The sequence below is a fragment of the Castor canadensis genome, chromosome 12 (genome assembly GCF_047511655.1).
Source record: "Castor canadensis chromosome 12, mCasCan1.hap1v2, whole genome shotgun sequence".
NCBI classification, from domain to species: Eukaryota; Metazoa; Chordata; class Mammalia; order Rodentia; family Castoridae; genus Castor; species Castor canadensis.
Window position 1 is genome coordinate 80349528 of NC_133397.1, and position 18586 is coordinate 80368113.

Consider the following 18586-nt stretch of genomic DNA (forward strand, 5'->3'; position numbering starts at 1 on the left):
GGTTCCTTCAGTTGACCAAAACTGGACCCCACCACCACCATTCCCCCCATGGTACTAGAGCAACAGCCCCATTCTGCCTGTGCCCCTCTGGGAAGGGGACAGACTGGACTGCAGCGTTTTCCCACAGTGGTGCCTATGGGGCTGGGAACCAGACCAGGGCTGCAGCCCCCAAGGGAAGCCATCCTTGGCTTCTAGCCAGAGGGAGAAGTCAGGGCACTGGGAGAAGAGGAGGAGGAGGGGCCTGTCTTCCCAGAACCCAGGGGAGAGAGAGGAGGAGTGAGGCGTCCAAAGGAGGGGACTTCCTAGAAGCATTCAAGGGTGTGTGACAGTGGTTGTGTGACTCCCAACCAGCTCCGGGGAGGAGATAATACCTCTAGCCTTCTATCCGCCAAGAATGCAAGTCTTGAGTGCCGAAACCATACAGGGAATTAACTTCCCTTTGCCACCCAGTGAGTTTCAAGTCTCTGTCCTAGTGAAGGAGTGGTACAGGGCCCAGAAGTTCCGGAGAAAAACAATAGGCCTCAGCCTGGATTCATTTCTGAGTTCCTCTGATGGGTTTAGAAACACCTAACCCATGCTCAGGGAAAGAGGCAGTGGAAGTGGGGGGTCAACTTGATTGTGGCTTGAGCAAGCTGCTGCCCTGGGTTTCCCCAAGTGAGGGTTCAGGAGGCTGGATCAGGCTTGAATATCTGCAGGTGTCAGGTCAGACAGAGGATGTTGTGATACATACGAAGACTGATTCAGTAATACCACTACAGGGTGTTGGGTTCGACCCTGGCCCGGCCCTCCAGGCTTGCTCCTAAGTCACCAGACAAGTAGGCCGCCTGCTCCCTAGTAGATTTTTAAGGAATTGGGGCGGGAGACGAGATCACTGCGCAGCACAAGCCAAATTCGGCCTGGGCCTTGAGTGATGCAGGGAACAAGGGGTGAAGGATCACGGCGCGCTCCCGGAGACCCCCCCCCCACCCTTCCCTGGGGAGCCTGGTGGGACAAGGGCGGTAATGGGAAGAGCCCGCGATGCCTCGGGAATGTTAGGTTCTGGCGAACGTGACGTGAAAGCTGGGCCCTAGCGGCCAGATCCCCACACCCTACACTGAGCTGCGGCGCAGGCCCGCCCCCGGGAGCGAGCATCTCAGCTCCTCTGCCCGCGGCTTAGCCTCGGGCGCCCTCGCGTGGCGGCGTGGAGCGCGGCCCGGCGCTGCAAGCCCCGCCCCACCCCGCGATTGGTTCTCGAGGTAAGACCTAGACTTTGGATTGGTCGGATCGGGCTAGGTGGCAGAGGTCGGGGGACCACCGCGGACGCCGACTGGTCAGCCTGGTGGGACGGGCTCTGCATCCATCTGCCCCGCCCGCAGAAGCCCTGACACAATGCGGAGCCGGAGGATGGCGGCGCCGCAACCTTGCGCGGACGGCTCTTGCTGCTCCCGGGCAGGTGCGGTGCCCGGCGTGCAGCAGTCGCTGGAGGAGATGGACTTCGAGAGGGGTGAGGCAGCCGCGGACCTAGCGCTCCTGGGCCTGGTACGGGTGGGCAGCCCGGGTCGCACAGCTCCCCTTGTTGCCGGGACCCAGCCAAGAACCCCGCGAGGCCTCAACCACTTTCCCAAGTGTTGGAGCCAGAGCTGGCTTCCCACCTGGTGACGAGCTCACCCGGGAGTCACAAGCCTGCTCAGGTGTCAGAGGGGCCCGAGGAACAGAATCTATGGTTGTGGTATTGCGCCCACCTAGAGGGCGTGGCATTTCGACCCTGGGGTTGCGGGGTGCCGGGCAGTGTACGTGCTTTAGCAAAGAGCCCGCAGATTATAGAAATCGTGCTGCCAGCAAGGAAGGCTGGGAGCCCAGGTCTATCTGCGCTGTCTTTGCAACCCCTGTGTTCCGTGACGTCTCCACGCACAGGCAGCTTGTGTAATTACAATAACGCCGTCATCAATGGTCCGGCACATGCTACTGTTGCGCAAGCATTCACTCTCCACCATCGCTACGTGGTGCTTCCTGCCTGCTTCCTCCTCCCTTCCCGCTGATAGGACTTTCAGCTTCCTTTCTTGCCCTCTTAGAATGTTTCTTCTCGCCACCCAGCTGCCAGAGTAACCTTTTGAAGATAGCAAACCAGATCATTGCTTTTAGAATAAATCCACAAAGCTCTGTGGACCTAATGTCTGCTTGCCTGTAGTTCTCATCCGTGTCTTCCTCCAGTCACTACATGTCAGCCACATTGGGCTCCTTTTGGTTTCTCAAATGGACCTCTTCCTGATGAAGGCCACCTGCTTTTTCAGAATGAACTTTTACAAAGGTTAGGCTAACTGATGCTTTTCCTTCAGATCTCAGCAATTTGACAACTCCTCTGAGACACCCTCCCTGAACATTTCTAGAGTTCTCAACTGGGGACAATTCTTCTGCACAAAGGACTTGGGCAATGTCCAGAGACTTTTTTGGGTGCCACAACTGGTAGGATGCTGCATACATCCTACCATGCACAGCACAGCTCCCCACAACACAAAATGTCTGGCTCCAGTCATCAATTGTGCTGCTGTTGGGAAAGAAACCTTGACCTGTCCAAAGCAGGACCTTTCCCCTCTGATTCTCTTAGCACTTGCTCTCATCAAAGCTGCTTAGTACCACCTGACAGTTTTGTTTGCTTATTTGGGGGTTAACCTGTTTCCCACACATAACAAAGATCCTTATCTATTGTGTGGACTTTTTTTCTTCAAATCACTTTTTTTTTTTTTTTTTTTTTTTTTGTACTAGGGTAGGCAGATGCTCTACCACTTGAGCCATGCTCCCAGCTCTTTTCAGTTTGTATTATTTTTCAGGTATGGTCTTTCATTTTTGCCAAGGGCCAGTTTTGGACCTCCATCCTTCTACCTACCTATACTTCTTATGTTGCTGAGATTACAGGCATGAGCCTGTACCTAGCCCTAAAATCACTTTTTTTTTTCTGGGTTTATTTTCCTTCTTAAAGAGGTACATCCTTTAGTGAGGAAGGATTTTACACGCACACACAAACACACACACACACTTGTGATGATTATAGCTGAGTATAAAATTCTAGGTTGAGTTTCCCCCCCAGTCCTTTGGGAATATTATTTATCTATTTATACCTGCTACGTGCTGTTAAATCTCTTGATAATCTGACTGTTGGTCTTTGGTGAGTGATTATTTTTTCTTTTAAATCTTTTCTTGATTCTTAATGTTCAGGCATTTCCCCATGTTCACTTTTGGTCTTTTAATATGATTTTTCATCTGAGGACTCATGTTTATTTTTAATCGTGGATAATTCTTAGATGTTATCTTTTCGAGCTGTCCCTCCACCCTCTGTAACTTCTCTTAGACATATGTTGGTACAGTCTGTCTTATGTGTTTCTTTTTTTTTTTCTTTTATTGTGCTGTGTGGGGGCATTTACAAAGGTTCTTATAATGTATCAAATATATCATACTTGAATTTACCCCCTCCACCACTCTCCTTTTTTTCTCCTCTCTCTTATGTGTTTCTTTACCTCTCTAATATTTTTCTCTTTGTCTTTTTGTGTTACACTGTGGGTGAATTTCAAATCTGTTTTATTCAAGAATTTTTTACATGTAGTTTTGACCAAGCAAGATCAAAAATAATTAATTTTTTAAATCAAAAGAAATTTAAAAAACAAAAATGTAAATTCTGTGTGTGTATTACACAGCTCAGTTGACACCGAAAAGCTCTGATGATAAAAGTCCTACATTTATCATCAGTTGTATTTAAATCATTGTGTGATCTGCTAAATATTTCCCTGTCCTTCATTTTGTGAAAATCGGCCTCCCCAAAAGCAAGGTAATACAGGCTGGAGGTGTGGCTCAAGTGGTAAAACTCCTGCCTAGTAAGTGCAAGGCCCTGAGTTTAAACCCCAGTACTGCCAAAAGCAAGGTAAAAGTTAATGTGCTTAATTTAAGTGAGAGAGTGAAAATTTGAGATTTATTGACAGGCGACATGTCTTTAACAGAAGTTGAGCAGTGAATCAAGCATCCTCAGTATAGCACTGAATTCTATGCATCCTAAGCAAGTGTGGTTTTTTCTCAGTGGAGGACTCCTTGGAGCCATAGACCTGTGGGTTTTCTGTAATTCTTTCTCCAACTGGGTCTGTAGTATGTTCAACCCATTTGTTGTTTTATTTCAATTACTTTTCTTTTTAACTTATTAGCTTCTATTTCAAATCTCATTTTGTATTTCAGTTTTTTACCTAATGGTCCTTTGATCCTTCATCTTTTTTTTTCTTCTGGCAGTACTGAAGTTTGAACTCAGGGTCTCTCATTTGCTAGACTGTGCTCTACTGTGTCCCCAGCCTTCTATCCTTCATTTTTGTTTTTTGGTGGTACTGGGGTTTGAACTCAGGACCTCACATTTGCTAGGTAGTGCTGTACACTCAAGTCATTTTGCCAGCCCTTTTTTATGTTGGGTATTTTCAAGATAAGGTCTCTTAACTATTTGCCCTAGCTAGCAATGAACTGCGAGTCTCCTGATCTCTGCCTCCTGAATAACTAGGATTACAGGCATGAGCCACTGACACCCGGCCTATCCTTCATCTTTGTGAACAGGTTAGACACCGTTTCAGGGTTGGTTTTTTTTTTTGGCAGAACTGAGGCTTGAACTCAGGGCCTCACACTTCCTAGAGAGACTGTCTACCTCATGAGCCACACTGCCAGCCCAATTGTTGATATTAGATCATACTATACTGGCTAATTTTGAGGCATGCTTTCCCCATTGGTATTTGCTGGTTGTTTTCATAGCAGTGAGTTGCTTTCTGTTTGGCACTTTTTAGTCTTTGAGCTCACCAAGGAGATCCTGTTTTGTGGGAGAGTCTTATACTGCCTTGGCATATCCTTATTTTATTTTTTAATTTTTTTGGTGGGACTGGATTTGAACTAAAGGCTTCATGCTTGCAAAGCAGACACTTTACTTCTTGAGTCACACCTCCAGTCCATTTTGCTCTGGTATTTTGGAGATGGGGGTCTCACAAACTATTTGCCCAATTGGCCTTAAAACCGTAATCCTCCCGACCTCATCCTCCCAAGTAGCTAGGATCACAGGTGTGAGCCACCAGCGCTCAGCTTTCATTTCGTATACTTTATGCACCTATCCCAAGGTACTTTCATATAACATTTTTAGTGCATCTGTGTTTTCACTGCAAACTGTCACAGCACGGCTGGTGTGGAATTTCCACTGTGGTATCATGTTGACATTCATAAAGTTCAGATTTGGGGTTTTTGAATTAGGGATTCTCACCCTGTGTTCAGTACATATTTGCTCAGTGAATGAGCTTCCTGGGCATGCTTGCTTCCTGCTGCTGTACCAGGCAGAAGAACGGGAGTTCTTCAGTCCCAGTGGGGCCAAGCTAACTCCCTGCCACACACGTGGCCTGCAGCTGTCACTCCCACTCTACTCAGGCATCACACCAAAGCCCCTAAGGTGTGTGTAGTTCTGAGTACCTTTGGGTCCTGCACTTTCACTGCCTCTCACCACTTACATTGTGTTTGAAATTTGTTTCTGGCACTTGGCAATTTCCTTTTTTGGCTTTAGAATTTGACTCTACATTTGAACATTTTCACCATTTCTTTACCAAACATTTGCATGTTTGTGAATTTTTGTTTGGGTTGTTTTTGACACAGGGTTTTACTATGTAGCCCAGGCTGGCCTGGAACTTTATATCCTCCTGCTTCAGCCTCCCAAGTGCTGGGATTACAGGTGTGAAGTGCTACAGCTGGCTGCATTTGTGTGGTTTAAGTGGGAGGAAAGGGTTTCTGTGCCTGTCCAATCCTACTGTTCTGATTTGACAAGCTCTTGTCTGTCTTGCTCACAGCTATGTGACCAGCACCTACAACAGTCCTTGGCACACAGGAAGGGCTTGGTTATTATTTGATGGATGAAGAAAATATTGTTCCATTTATAGATAGGAAACTTTGGTCAGGAGGTAGAGGAAGCACTAAGAACCCCTGTCATGCAGCACTGCTCAGTACTTTGGTTGACTTTTTTGCAGGAATCTGGTCGGCAGCCCTGCATGGAGACCTAAGTCGAGTGAAGTATTTCATCCAGAAAGCCACGGACCCTAGCCAGCCTGACTCAGCTGGCTACACTGCACTGGTGAGCCGGAGGAACAGGGTGGGAAGAGAGAATCTTCCCCAACCAAACCCCTGCCCTGTAACAGGGCCTCACTCCCTATGTGTAGCCCAGGCTGGCCTCAAACTCAGGATCTTCCTGCCATAGCCGCTCTAGTGCTTTGATTACAGGTGTGGACTACTACACCCAGCAAAGAGAAGCTTTATTTGGGGGACTGCCTGCTCTCTGAGAAGGGCATTGGTGTTTAGCTTGTATCTTCCCTTCCCTTTGCTTTAGCAAAGTTCCTATTTTAAGCATCATGTGAACCTAGGTGTTCTAATTGATATAAGAGCTTCTTGTCCATTATTTAACTTAGTTTTTCTAACAGTCCTGGGAGATAGGAATGCTTATTCTCCACCTTCTCCAGTTGAGGAAATGATGGTAGAAATGAAGAAGCCTGCCCAGGTCACTTGGCTGCTGCAGGTGGTCCCCAGGATGATGCCAGGCCTGTCATCGTAGAGCCCTGCTCTCACCACCCCACTGCTCTGTCACCTGCCTGGGGTCTGCTGTCTGACCTCAGTCTCTGCTCCCTGCAGCACTATGCCAGCCGAAATGGGCACTACGCTGTCTGCCAGTTCCTGCTGGAGAGTGGCGCCAAGTGTGATGCCCAGACCCATGGGGGCGCCACTGCTCTGCACCGGGCCAGCTACTGCGGACACACTGAGATAGCACGGCTGCTGCTCTCACATGGGTCCAACCCCCAGCTGGTAGATGATGACGGCATGACCAGCCTACATAAAGTATGTGCCTGCTCCCCTTCCTAAATTTGCTCTTTCTTATTCTGAAAGTTAAAAGCATGTTCATTCTGGGAAATGTGGAGAAAACAGCAAAGTGGAGAGCAGAAAATAAAAGTCACTCATTACCTCAGTGCTCACTTGAGGATTAATGTGTACTTTCCCAACCTTTTTCCTGTGCATGTAAATTAAAACTAATATGGACAGTGTCCTTTTAGTCCTCTTGCCTTTAATGAGTGCCCTTAGTAGCGTGGCATGAAGGCTTTTCCATGTAAGTAGTTTTCTGAAACTTGTGCTGCTCTTGCCTGTTCCTACAGCCCACTTGCTGGGCTGCAGCCAGAGTGATTGCTCCATTAAACTCTTTATCCCTCAGTCGGCTTGACCCTCCTTTAAGGCATCTGTTTCCCAATTGCTTCCTCCCTTCCTCCCTCCCTTTCTCCCTTCCTTCCTTCCATTCCTTTCTTTCCTTTCCTCCCTCCATTTTTTTTTCTTTTTCTCTTTCTTTCCCCCTCCTTCCTTCCTCTCTCCCTCTACCCCCTCCCTCCTCTTTTCCTCTATCCTTGTCTTCCTCTCGCTTCCTTTTTTTGTGCTGGGGATCAAACTCCAAGCCTGATCTACCACTGAGCTACATCTGTAGCCTGCTTATGCATCTTTACATTGTAGATTCCCATATGTATGGCATTTGTGTATAAATAGATTCCTCTCTTTCCTTACTCTGATTTTCTGCCAAAGCAATGGCTTTTAAAGGATTTCTGATCATGCTCTCTACTTTCCCTGGGAATCCCCCAGAAGCTTTCTTTTCCCAAGCCCAGAGCCATCCTAAAAGGCTGTCTGGAGTCAGTTCCCACCTGCCTTTCTTTTTTTTTTCTTTTTTCAATAAATTTTTTATTAGGACATATTCATTATATGGGGGAACTGATAGTGACAATTCCAATTAAACTTATATTATACATTATTTACATTGCCCCCATCATCTCTCACCCTTAACCCACTCCACCCCACTTAAAGCAATTGCAAGAGTTTTCTTAGTTCTGTTTCATGTAGGTATATAAAGCCCATCTACTCCATCTGCCTTTCTACTTCTGTCCTGAATGCTCACTAGTGGCCCCTATGTTCAGGCCCTGCTAATCTTTATCTTGAACCTGCTACTTACCGCAGGACCATACATTTCAAACTGTTCTTAGCTTGATGCCTCTCCTATCTCAATTTTCATGTGGCTTGTTTCTGGATTACAGTTTATCCACAATGCCCCTGAGAGCTTGCCCAGCTATATGAACCCTGAAGTCAACTTTTCCTGACTTCTGCCCCCTTGAGATTCCATCTGAGGTCTGTTTCTCACCAGCAGCAGCTGGGACTTTCTCTTGCATAGTGTTGTAGCTTTAGCACATAGCACAGGTGCTCAGCGACTTTGTGGTAAGTGAACACTGAATGTTGGGTTTTGTTCAATCCTTTCCAGTTGGAGAAGTAGATTACTTGAGTCTTAATGGTCGAAACTGGGTGGTCAGGATGGGCATTTGCAGGTGGGCCCTGCCATAGGTGTATCCAGCTAGTGTTATCCACAGCTTGTGGTATGTTAGATGCAACTCCATCCCTTTTTCTCTCATTCACACAATGCAAATGTAGAGGGAATATATACAAATTGTCCTCTGTGTGTGAGCTTTTTTTTTTTTAAGACTATTTGAAAACATTGGTACTTTTGTGTGTGTGTATGTGTTATTTTATTTTACTTATTTATTTATTTTGTATGGTACTGGTACTTGAACTCACCAGCACTTGCTAGGCAGGTGCTGTATGTACCACCTGAACTACTACACCAGCCTCAGTACCTTATTTCTTATGCTTCTTTCCTTTTTTTCTTTTTTTTTTGAGATAGGGTTTCACAATGTAGCCCAGCACCTACTAGGTAATCTGTGAATGCTGGTGGAGATGCTTAGGGATCCAAAATCCTGTACTTCTTTTTAATTTTTTTTTTTTTTTTGGCAGCAATGAGGTTTGAATTCACGGCCTCACGCTTGCAAAGCAGGTGCCCTTACCGCTTGAGCCCTGCTTCAGCCCCTATAACTTGTTTTTAGTATGTACAGCTAGCCAAGGACAAGAATGGCTGCTAGGCAAAGGACACTAGAAAGAAAAACTCAGGCTAACTGCTTATATAGCACTGAGTCTCATGGCATTTGGTAAGGATTAGAAATCTGCTCAAACACCCAGCATCTCTTTATTTTAGGAGCAAGAAGTTCCTGGAATAGAGTAAAAAAGAATAGGACCTATGGGCTATGCCTTTTGATGTGGACCTCTCTCCACAGGCTGCTGAGAAGGGTCACATGGACATTTGCTCTCTCCTGTTGCAACACAGTCCAGCCCTGAAGGCCATCCGGGATCGGAAAGCACGGCTAGCATGTGACCTGCTGCCCTGCAACAGTGACCTACGGAACCTGCTGGCCAGCTGAGGCACCACCTCCTGTCTCCAGCCACCCTTGAGGGGTACACAGACTAGTTCTCCATGCTCTTGCTTTATTCAGCACCCACACTGCAGGGCTGGAAGATGGGGCAGAAGACCCAGGAAGAACCCGGCTCTGGCCAGTGTGGTAGCCAGGGAGGAGATCTGGTGGAGCAGAAAGCATTTAAGCCTGGACAAATGGTCATATTCTAAGTTCATGCAGAAACAGCTATCTATTCGAAAAAAATAAACTTATATCCTGACTTCATCCCCCACACACAGGTAAATTTCAAGGTTAGAGGCCGGAATATAAAAGCACAAAACAATGTAAGTACTAGAAGAAAATACAGAGTACGTGGCCAAAGCTGCTTTCTAGCTGAGTGAGCCTGGTTCATGGCAGTTTACCTGTCTGTCCCTCAGTTTCCTCATCTATGAGGTAAGAATGATTATGGTAGGGCCCGGCTCAGGGTTGCTATGGAGACTGAATGAGTAAATCTCTGGAGGTCAATTAAGTGCCTGGCTCACTGCAAGTAGCATACAAGTGCCCAGTTCCCAAATCTTGACCAACACTGGCTTTTCTACCATAATTTAATTAATTCTAGCAATCTGATAGGTACAAAAGTATTTGCTTTATGTGTTTTGCATCCCTTATTACTAGTTAGGCTGTGCACCTGTCTCTGAACTTACTGTCAGTGCCCATTTAAAAGGTTTTTCTTAGCCGGACATGGTGGTGCACTCTGAGACAAAAGGATCACAAGTTCAAGGCCAGCCTGGGCTACATAGTGAGACCCCCATCTCTCAAAAAACCAAAAAAATTTTTTTCCTTTTGTTGCTTATATTCTGAACATTAATCCTTTGTTTTACATATATACATTTATACGTACATATATATATTTATTTTTACATTTCCTTTCATACTTGTGTTAACTTTGTTGGTATCTGGTCATAGAAATTGGTACAGCCATTGTAGGTGGCAGTTTGGCAATGTCTATTTAAATGCGCAGGACCAATAATTTGATTTTTCTATAGTTACATAGAGAGACTCATCCATGGTTATGAAGATGTCTAAATACAGAGACATTTACAAACATGTACATTTGACCTGGGGTGTAGCTCAGTGGTAGAGCACTTGTCAGGCATGTGCAAGGCCTTGAGTTTGATACTTTGCACCAGGGAGAAAAGAAAGGATATGTGTTGAAGCATGAGGTATGAAAGAGAGAACTAACCTGCTCTCCAATAGGGAAGGGTCAGGTTCTTCATACACATCACTGAAGCATAGCACGTGCTACCGTGGGAAAACTGACAAGTGTCCAAGCATGGTGCCTCTCCAAACAAAATATGCAGAGGAAGAGTTAGGACCATGCAAATCAACCTGACATCCAGGGTTACTGTGGCAAAAGTAGTTAATTGAGGTCTCAAGCTTTATCTTTAAGGTTTGGATTTTTTTTTAAGAAGGAATAATTAGAGTTAATACAAGCTAGTTTCATGAAGGACCTACTGGTTTTTTGAGAATTCAGATGAAGGCTTCTGATGCAAAATATCCTTTTTTCAAATGTTGAAAGGGAAGAATTTTAGCATCAGGGTGGACAGCGGAGGGCAGTGCTATCATCTGGCTTTCTTGTCTGCCCTCACTGTAGTCTGAGTAACTGCCTCCCTCCTCAGCCAAAAGTGTTTGGGTTTCATTAAAAAGCTCTGAGTTTCCCTAAGTTCTCTCAGAACTTAGGAGCACTTCTACATGGTCAGCTGTGTCAGCAGGACCTCTGGCAACTCTCTGGGGCCTCTGGTTGTCCTTCAGCCACAGTTCCCTTCCCTCTTATTTGGTCATCTCTGCTCATACTGCCCTGACTCTGGAGTCTTGTTTACTGGCTATCTGATTTCCTTTCAAAGGTCAAGAGTTCAAGGCACAGCTGGGTGAAGGGCATGCATGGCTTCTGAAAACTAGGAAATTTGGTTTTGGTAGCTAAAGACATTGCTTTGTGGCTATCATGATATGTGATCGTTACACACTGGAACTGGAGTGAATCTCAGGATCCCTTCCCTGTGGAAGGGCACACTCTGCCCAGAGAGCATCTTGTAGGAACCTGCATTGGGGCCCGGGGGGTGGTGTATTGAAGACTTCTCCAGAGTCATGAGGACCAATGACAGGCTAGGCTTGGCTCCTGATGGTGGGGCAGTATAACACATTTGGCTATCACTGTGGTGAAGGACAAATCAGGAAGAAAAGGGTGGCCTTGAAACTGTTGAGTTGAGAAATCATGTGAAGCCCGGTTTGGTCATGTAGGTGCCAGAGGATTCCTAAGGCAGTAGGTCAGCCTCTTTTCCTGTCCCTTCCGAGGCCCTCTGTAAGATTCTGGCCTCTTTGTGCTGGGGCAGCTGAGCTGAGTCTTTCTAGTATCTCAGACTTCCAGCATGGAGTCTGAGGCTGGGCTCCTCACAGGTGGGCTCTAAACTCAGGAGAACGGGAAACATTTCCCTTGGGTCTGGGCTGTTGGTCTAAGCACCCCAGAATGTGTTGCTTAAATAACTCCATAGTAGTTATGGAGTATGGCAGGTATAGGTAGTGGGTGTCTGAGAAGGGAGCCGACTCAGCTCCAAATAGCTCCTTTTCTGCCCTCAATGGGCCACATTCCCAGACTGGTATTTTGGTTAGTGTGACAGGGCCCCAGAGTCATCTGGCCCTGGCACAAACCTCTGTCCTTCCCACCTCCAGGAGACAACTCCCCTATAAAAGGCCTAAGCAGCTCTGCTTCTCTTACTGGGGGCGTGAAGAACGGGGGGACCATGGATTTCATCAGCATTCGGCAGTTGGTGAGGATGTGCGCTTGTCGGGTAGAGGGCAGGGATGGCCGGACTGTCTGGGCAGAGTAAAGTCTGGCTGAGGACAGGCAGCTGCTTTCTGGGGTTTCAGGGTTAGGTTGTAGGAGCAAGATAGCATATGGATCTTTTTTTAAAAAAAGATTATGAACATATATTACTTGTATAGGGGTTTCATTGTGATATTTCTATATATGCTTACAATATACCTTGATTATATTCATCCTTACCATCCTCCCTCATCCCCCTCCCCATACTTCAAATGATTTTGACAGATTTCATTGTTCCATTTTCATACAAGTATATAAAGTACAGCAACCATATTCACCTTCCTTTAACCTCTCTATCCACCCTCCCCCTCAGCATGCTGTTCTGTCTTAGACTTTGCGGGGGTTCTCACCTGGGGTGGTGAAGGGGTCAGGAAGTAAAAGAAGAGAAGACAAATGGGAAAGAAGTTGGGTGGCGGTACACATGAAAATCCTTGAGTTTAGTGAGGGGTTCCCCCCACCTTTTTTTGTGTGTGTGGTGCTGGGGCTTCACACATACTAGGCACTGAGCCACCCCCCCCGCCGCAGAAGTTTGTTGAGTTTTCCTGTACTGCAATAGTGGAGGAAATGGGGAATGGCAGGGTACTTTGGAAATCACAGGTGTAGCTGGGGTGTACCTTTATTTCAAGCACAATAGTCCTTGTTCTGGAGATGTCCAGAGGGTCTGGCTGCTTTGGGGGGAGGGTGCCCTTGGTTTCTTGGGCCGTGAGAGAAACAGTGATGCCAGTGACACTTTGGGATATTAGTTTTGGTAAGCTGGGGCACAGAGGGTGTGAGTCCCTGCATGTTGCATTGTGACCAGTGGCCCCAGCTGGACTCAGTGTGTACAGCCCCTGCTGGGAACAGAACCTGGGGAGCATTAGGCTGCCAGAGCTGCTGATTCAGAAGGGAATACAATTTCACTTGGCCAGAAGCCCTAGGCTCTGTTACCCTACTATTCCGATATTTCTCTCCCACAATCCATACCTTTCTCCAATGCTTACCAGCTCGCAGGGTGGGTGCTAGGGTACTGGATATTGGCTGTGGCAGGCTCTGCCCCAAACACAGTCTCAGTAAGACACAATGATCACAGTACCTTTGATTTCAGTGCTAGTTTGAGTTTTTTGTTTTGTTTTGTTTTGTTTTTGGTACTGGGGGCTTGAACTCAGGGGCTACACTTTGAGCCACTCCACCAGCTTACTTTTGTGAAGGTTTTTTTCAAGATAGGGTCTCACGAACTATTTACTCAGGCTGGCTTCAAACCATAATCCTCCTGATCTCTGCCTCCTGAGTAGCTAAGATTACAGGCATGAGCCACCGGTGCCCAGCCTTAAGATCATTTTAAAGATGTAGAAAGAGCTTCTCCAAGAGACTGTTAACCCAGGGATTTAGAATTTTACCCAGAGGCATCTCTGCCCCTGAGCATGGGGTCAGGTGGCAGTGTGGGGTGATCTGGTAGGAATCTTAGGACAACAGTCCAGTAGGGACGCTAAGGTGTCACCTGCACCAAGGCTCTAAGGCATAAGCCCAGCAATATAAATAGATGTTACATTCCCTCAACCCTGTGATATGCTGACAGAGCAGGGAAGGTGGTACATTTGGCCCCCTGGGTCTTGGCCATTGCTAGTTGGTGAGAACCACAGGTGTTGGCAGGGGGCCTAGCCTGCCAAGAACCTTTCAGAATGGTCAGGTGGATACTCAGGTCCAGAACACTAACCTGTGTACGTCAGCTCTTGTCAGCCACTATTTTCTAGGGGTTCTTCTAATCTCCCCCTCCCTTTTTTTGTAATACTGGGGTCTGAACTCAGGGCCTACACCTTGAGCCACTCCACCAGCCCTTTCTTGTGAAAGGGCTATCTTTTTCAAGATAGGGTTTGAGGACTGTTTGCCTGTGCTGGCTTCAAATCATGATCCTCCTGACCTCTGCCTCCTGAGTAGCTAGGATTATAGGCATGAGCAACCAGCACTCAGCCAATCTCCCTAATTCTTTATCCACATTCTGTCCTATAGGTAAGTGGAGAAAGTGTTGGAATGAAAATGTTGGGGTTTGGAGGTGGAGTTCCTGATCCTGGAGGCTGGTCTAGTGACTGGAGGCTGGGACCCCAAGAGGCCGTGGCCCGGGAGAAGTTCAAATTGGAAGAAGAGAAGAGGAAGAGGGTGAGTGATACTGGGGGGATGGGATGGCCATCTAATGTGGGCAGCTGTGAGCAATGAGGGCCCTAGAGCCCGTGGCCCAGCCTTAGGCAGCCTGAACAGCTGGGTATCTCCTCTGGGAAGGGCAAAGCAGGATTAGCCCAACAGGTACCTACCCCTGAGCACAGTGGCTGATGGCTGGTGTGGGCCTGTCTTCTGCCCCTTTTTGCCCCAGTTGGAGAGATTTAATAGCTCCAGACTGAATCTGGAGAACCTGAAAGACTTGGAAAACTTGGTTCAAAGACGAAGAGAAAAGCGACTGAGACACAGAGTCCCCCCTAAAGAGGAACCTGAGCCCAAGGTTGAGGTGAGTAAGAAGGGGGTGGGAAGATGCAGACACCCAGGGCTGGAGTTGCAGAGACAGAACCTATGGGGTATTGGGGAAGAGTAGACACTGGGGCCACAATTACACAGCCAGTACCCAGGAAGCCACATAGAACCCATCCCAGAGCCTCATTTGGTTACTAGGGCAGCTATAACAAAGTACCATCCATTGGCAACTTAAACCACAGAAGTGGATTGTCTTACAGTTTGCCCAATTCCTTCAAGGGGTTGTGAAGGATCTACTCTCACAGCCGTCCCAGCTTTCTCATGGGTTCTGGCTGGTAGATGCACCCCCCCCATCTCTGCCTTCTGGTTCATGTGATGTTCTCCTCGTGTGCCTGCTTTTGTCCAAATGTCCCTTGTTGTAAGGACATTGGTCATTCTGAATTAGGGCTCCCCTTAGCACAATTCATATTGGGAAGGGCCCACCATACTCCAGTATGACCTCATTATTACTAATTATATCTTCAAGGGCCCAATTTCCAAATAAGGTCACATTCTGAGGTATTGGAGGATAGGTCATATGAATGTGGGGGGACATAAGTCAGTGCAGTACACAAACACAACTCCTATTCAGAATCTCCTCAAGTGAGATTAAACAAACTATACTCATACAGGCCAAGAGTGTGCTGGGCCTCAGTCAACTGCTTGGGAAGCACTGGGCCAGACTGGTGAAGATGTAGTAGTGACCATGCGCACAAGCTTGAGGGGTGACCTGGCCTTTCTGCTCATCTAGCTACAACAGGCTCAGCTGGTGCCTGTGGACCTGGAGATGTTCCTGAAGGCAGCTGCTGAGAACCAGGAGGCCCTGATTGACAAGTACCTGACAGATGGAGGGGACCCCAATGCCCATGACAAGGTAGTGTGGGTGCATAGGTGCACTGGGCTGTGGCAGCCACAGCTGCCTGCATGCTGTCCTGTGTGCCCGTCCTGGCCTGGGGGTGCAGCAGTGCTTTTCTAGCATGGGCATGAATACGGGATGCATCCTGAGCTGGAAGGGAGGCCTTTCACCATCAGAAAGGGCAACTCTGGGGACCTACTTAGGGGACAGATGGGTAGGGCCTCTAGTGGCTGTGCTCCTGGCTTAATGTCCCATGTCCGCTGGCAGCTCCACCGTACAGCCTTGCACTGGGCCTGTCTGAAGGGTCACAGCCAGCTGGTGAACAAGCTGCTGGCAGCCGGTGCCACTGTGGATGCTCGGGACTTGGTAAGAACTGGGCAGGACCCTACCTGGTGGCTAATGCAGTGGCCAGCCCTCAGTCAGCTGCCCAGCCACCCACACGTCAGAGAGCTTTGGTCTTTTGTGTTGCAGTTAGACAGGACACCTGTGTTCTGGGCCTGCCGCGGAGGACACCTGGACATCCTCAAACAGCTGCTTAACCAGGGAGCCCAGGTCAATGCACGGGACAAGGTGAGGGGACAAAGTGCCTGTCTTGGGTAGAAGCAGGTGAGCAGGGCACAGTGGAGCAGATGCTGGTGCTGCAGAAGAGATGTGGCCCTTAGGGGTTGAAAGACACCGGCAGTTCAGACCCAGCACTGATCCCTGCTTCCTCCTAGATCTGGAGCACCCCTCTCCACGTGGCAGTGCGCATGGGCCGCTCTGACTGTCTGGAGCACCTCATCGAATGTGGAGCCCACCTGGACACACAGGATAAGGTGAGTGCTCCATCTCACCAGGGCAGTGACTGTAGAGCCAGAGGTACTGTCCACCCAGTGACAGCCCCTGCAGCCCTGACCTTCCTGCTGAGGACTCACAGGAGAGGGCAGGAACATGACCTCTCCGTCTCAACAGGAGGGAGACACAGCTCTCCATGAGGCTGTGCGGCATGGCCACTACAAAGCCATGAAGCTGCTGCTGCTCTATGGAGCCAAGTTGGGCATGCAGAACATGGTGAGTGCCACCTAGGTAAGGTGGTCGGGGGAGCACCTGGCAAGGGCAGACTGACCTGGTGTCCCTGTTCCCAGGCCTCCCTGACCCCAGTGCAGCTGGCACGAGACTGGCAGCGAGGTATCCGGGAAGCACTGCAGGCCCATGTTGGGCACTCCCGTACCCGGTGCTGACAACTCGGACCTGCGGGTCACTCACAACCACCATTCCATCCCCCTTACCTCCCCTGCAGCTGCACTGGTGTGGTTCTTGGCTCTCAGTACCAGTTCCCCCCGCAGGGCTTTGCTTCCTCCAAGTCTGCCCTGTTGGAACTGAGCAGCACGGAGCCCAGCAGTTAAGAGAAAGCAGGCCTCTTGAGCTTTAGTGCTGAGGGGTGCTGTGTTCCCTACTAGGGCTGGGGCAGAGGATCCACAGGGTAGCAGAAAGCAACATGGGTCCAGATGAAAGTCAGTGAGTAGAGTAGCAGCCAAGGATGGAGACCTAGACCTGGCACTACCCAGGGCTGGGTGATAAACTTCCTCAGTGTCCACTAATTCTTAGCAGATTCACTTTTGTCCTCTACAAGGGCCAGTCTCCTGCAAAGTGATACAGATGTGGTTGGCAGTTGCATCCAAGACCTGTAAAGGGGAACCAAGTAGGCCACACAGGTGCCAGGCATTTTTGCAGCTGGCCACTGCCCTAGGCAGTTTCTCCAGGGGACTCCATTCCTGTCAGTGGCAACCCTGATAGCGTCTGGAAGGCTCTAGCCATCTCTGGTCTTCAGGACTCTGGAGGGGGTTCTGGCAGGCTGTGGGGCACATCAACAGATTTCAGGCCCCACAGAAACCAGTACCTACCAGGTTGCCTCAGAAGCCTAAGACTGTTGAGCTAGAGCTCATGTTTACCTTGAGGAAAACTGTGCTTGTTCTACTGAAGGGCTTCAGTCAGGCCAGCCTACCGCACTGCTGTTGGCTGGGTGGTGACTCTCCTTGTGGGGCTAGTGCCTGGGTGCTGGAGATTGCTTGTGGCCCACTCAACTCTTGGGGCGGTGGCCCGCAACCCTAGCTTGCCTTGATGGTTCAGTGCCCCCTAGTACTCAAGATGGGAGCTCTGGCCTGGCCCCCTGCATCTCATTCGGCTTGACCCCACCTCAGAGGCAGCATGCCGAGTTCTGAACTTGGCCCACAGGGACATAGGAAAAGTGAGGAGCATACCCCTCACATCTCTTGTCTGCTAACTGGTGGTATAATGAGGACCCCACTTCAAAACAAGCTCCCTCACACCTCTTTCCTGTTCCTCTGTTCATATGATTTCAGTTTCACTAGCGGAGACCCTGTACTGCTGGCAGGGCTGGCTCCTTAAATGCCAAAAAGTTGATTTTAAATAGCTCTGCCCTTAACTGAGACCACAGGCTGAGAGAAGGGTTATATGGTTTTGGTCTTGGGTTACATAGGTACCTGGGTTGACGTCCATTTTTCAGCAATTATTTTTAGCCCACCTTTGGTGGATTCCTCAGGCCAATAAATCTACTTGTTACTATGTGAAAAAGCTGACTAGTGCTCCATCCCAGGGGCCATATACCTTTCCACAGGCAGTTCCTGCCTTGTGGTGACAGAGCCTGCATGCATCCAAACACTGGTGCCGTGGGCAATACAGGGCAATACAAGACTAGGACATTTATGTGACAAAATCCTTTTTATACAGATCAGTATTTTTTTCTCATTAAATTGGTTGAACATCCATCACAGCCTAGTTGTCTTTTTTGGGCTAGGAGGAGCCAGTGCTTTGGGCACCAAGGATTGCCTGGCAAGGTCTACGGCCTTATCATCCTCAACAGCAAAGCTCAAACCTATTAACCATGCCCGACAGCAAGTGCAGTGTGGGCTTTGCATGGAGTCTTAGCACATGGCCTGTGTTCAGAGCATTTCTACTCATTGATGGTTCTCAACCTTGGTTGCTTATTAGAATCACCAAGAGAGGTTTGAAAAGTCCTAATGTCTATACCATTAGGTTAAAGAAACTCCAGTATGGGACCCAAGTATTGGTAGAGGGCATGCTTATCTATGTATAGAGGAA

General features: G+C 48.3%; 2 protein-coding genes across 4 annotated transcripts; both read left to right on the forward strand.

Moving 5' to 3' along the window:
• Nucleotides 1-1317: 1317 nt before the first annotated feature.
• On the forward strand, nt 1318-14276 carry Ankrd39 (ankyrin repeat domain 39). The gene is made up of 5 exons (XM_020165989.2): nt 1318-1483; nt 6000-6103; nt 6655-6858; nt 9153-9330; nt 14137-14276. The coding sequence occupies exons 1-4, from the start codon at nt 1369-1371 to the stop codon at nt 9294-9296; spliced, it is 567 nt and encodes a 188-aa protein (XP_020021578.2). The 5' UTR covers nt 1318-1368; the 3' UTR covers nt 9297-9330; nt 14137-14276.
• Ankrd23 (ankyrin repeat domain 23) lies at nt 9337-18257 on the forward strand. 3 transcript variants are annotated; one of them, XM_074050205.1, is made up of 10 exons: nt 9337-9568; nt 11997-12094; nt 14137-14283; nt 14495-14626; nt 15380-15502; nt 15752-15850; nt 15956-16054; nt 16201-16299; nt 16436-16534; nt 16609-18257. In XM_074050205.1, the coding sequence occupies exons 2-10, from the start codon at nt 12068-12070 to the stop codon at nt 16702-16704; spliced, it is 921 nt and encodes a 306-aa protein (XP_073906306.1). In that variant the 5' UTR covers nt 9337-9568; nt 11997-12067; the 3' UTR covers nt 16705-18257. The 3 variants fall into 3 exon arrangements, with proteins under 3 accessions (XP_073906306.1, XP_073906304.1, XP_073906305.1); XM_074050203.1 differs by lacking the exon at nt 9337-9568 and adding an exon at nt 9603-11723; XM_074050204.1 differs by lacking the exon at nt 9337-9568 and adding an exon at nt 9603-11359.
• Nucleotides 18258-18586: the final 329 nt, after the last annotated feature.

Coding starts and splice junctions, on each gene's coding strand:
- Ankrd39 (XM_020165989.2), top strand. CDS start 1,369: ATGCGGAGCCGGAGGATGGCGGCGCCGCAACCTTGCGCGGACGGCTCT. Junction 1,484..5,999: donor GGAGATGGACTTCGAGAGGG/GTGAGGCAGCCG, acceptor ACTTTTTTGCAG/GAATCTGGTCGGCAGCCCTG. Junction 6,859..9,152: donor GCATGACCAGCCTACATAAA/GTATGTGCCTGC, acceptor CTCTCTCCACAG/GCTGCTGAGAAGGGTCACAT.
- Ankrd23 (XM_074050203.1), top strand. CDS start 11,696: ATGGAGTCTGAGGCTGGGCTCCTCACAG. Junction 11,724..11,996: donor TGAGGCTGGGCTCCTCACAG/GTGGGCTCTAAA, acceptor TCCCACCTCCAG/GAGACAACTCCCCTATAAAA. Junction 15,503..15,751: donor ACCCCAATGCCCATGACAAG/GTAGTGTGGGTG, acceptor GTCCGCTGGCAG/CTCCACCGTACAGCCTTGCA.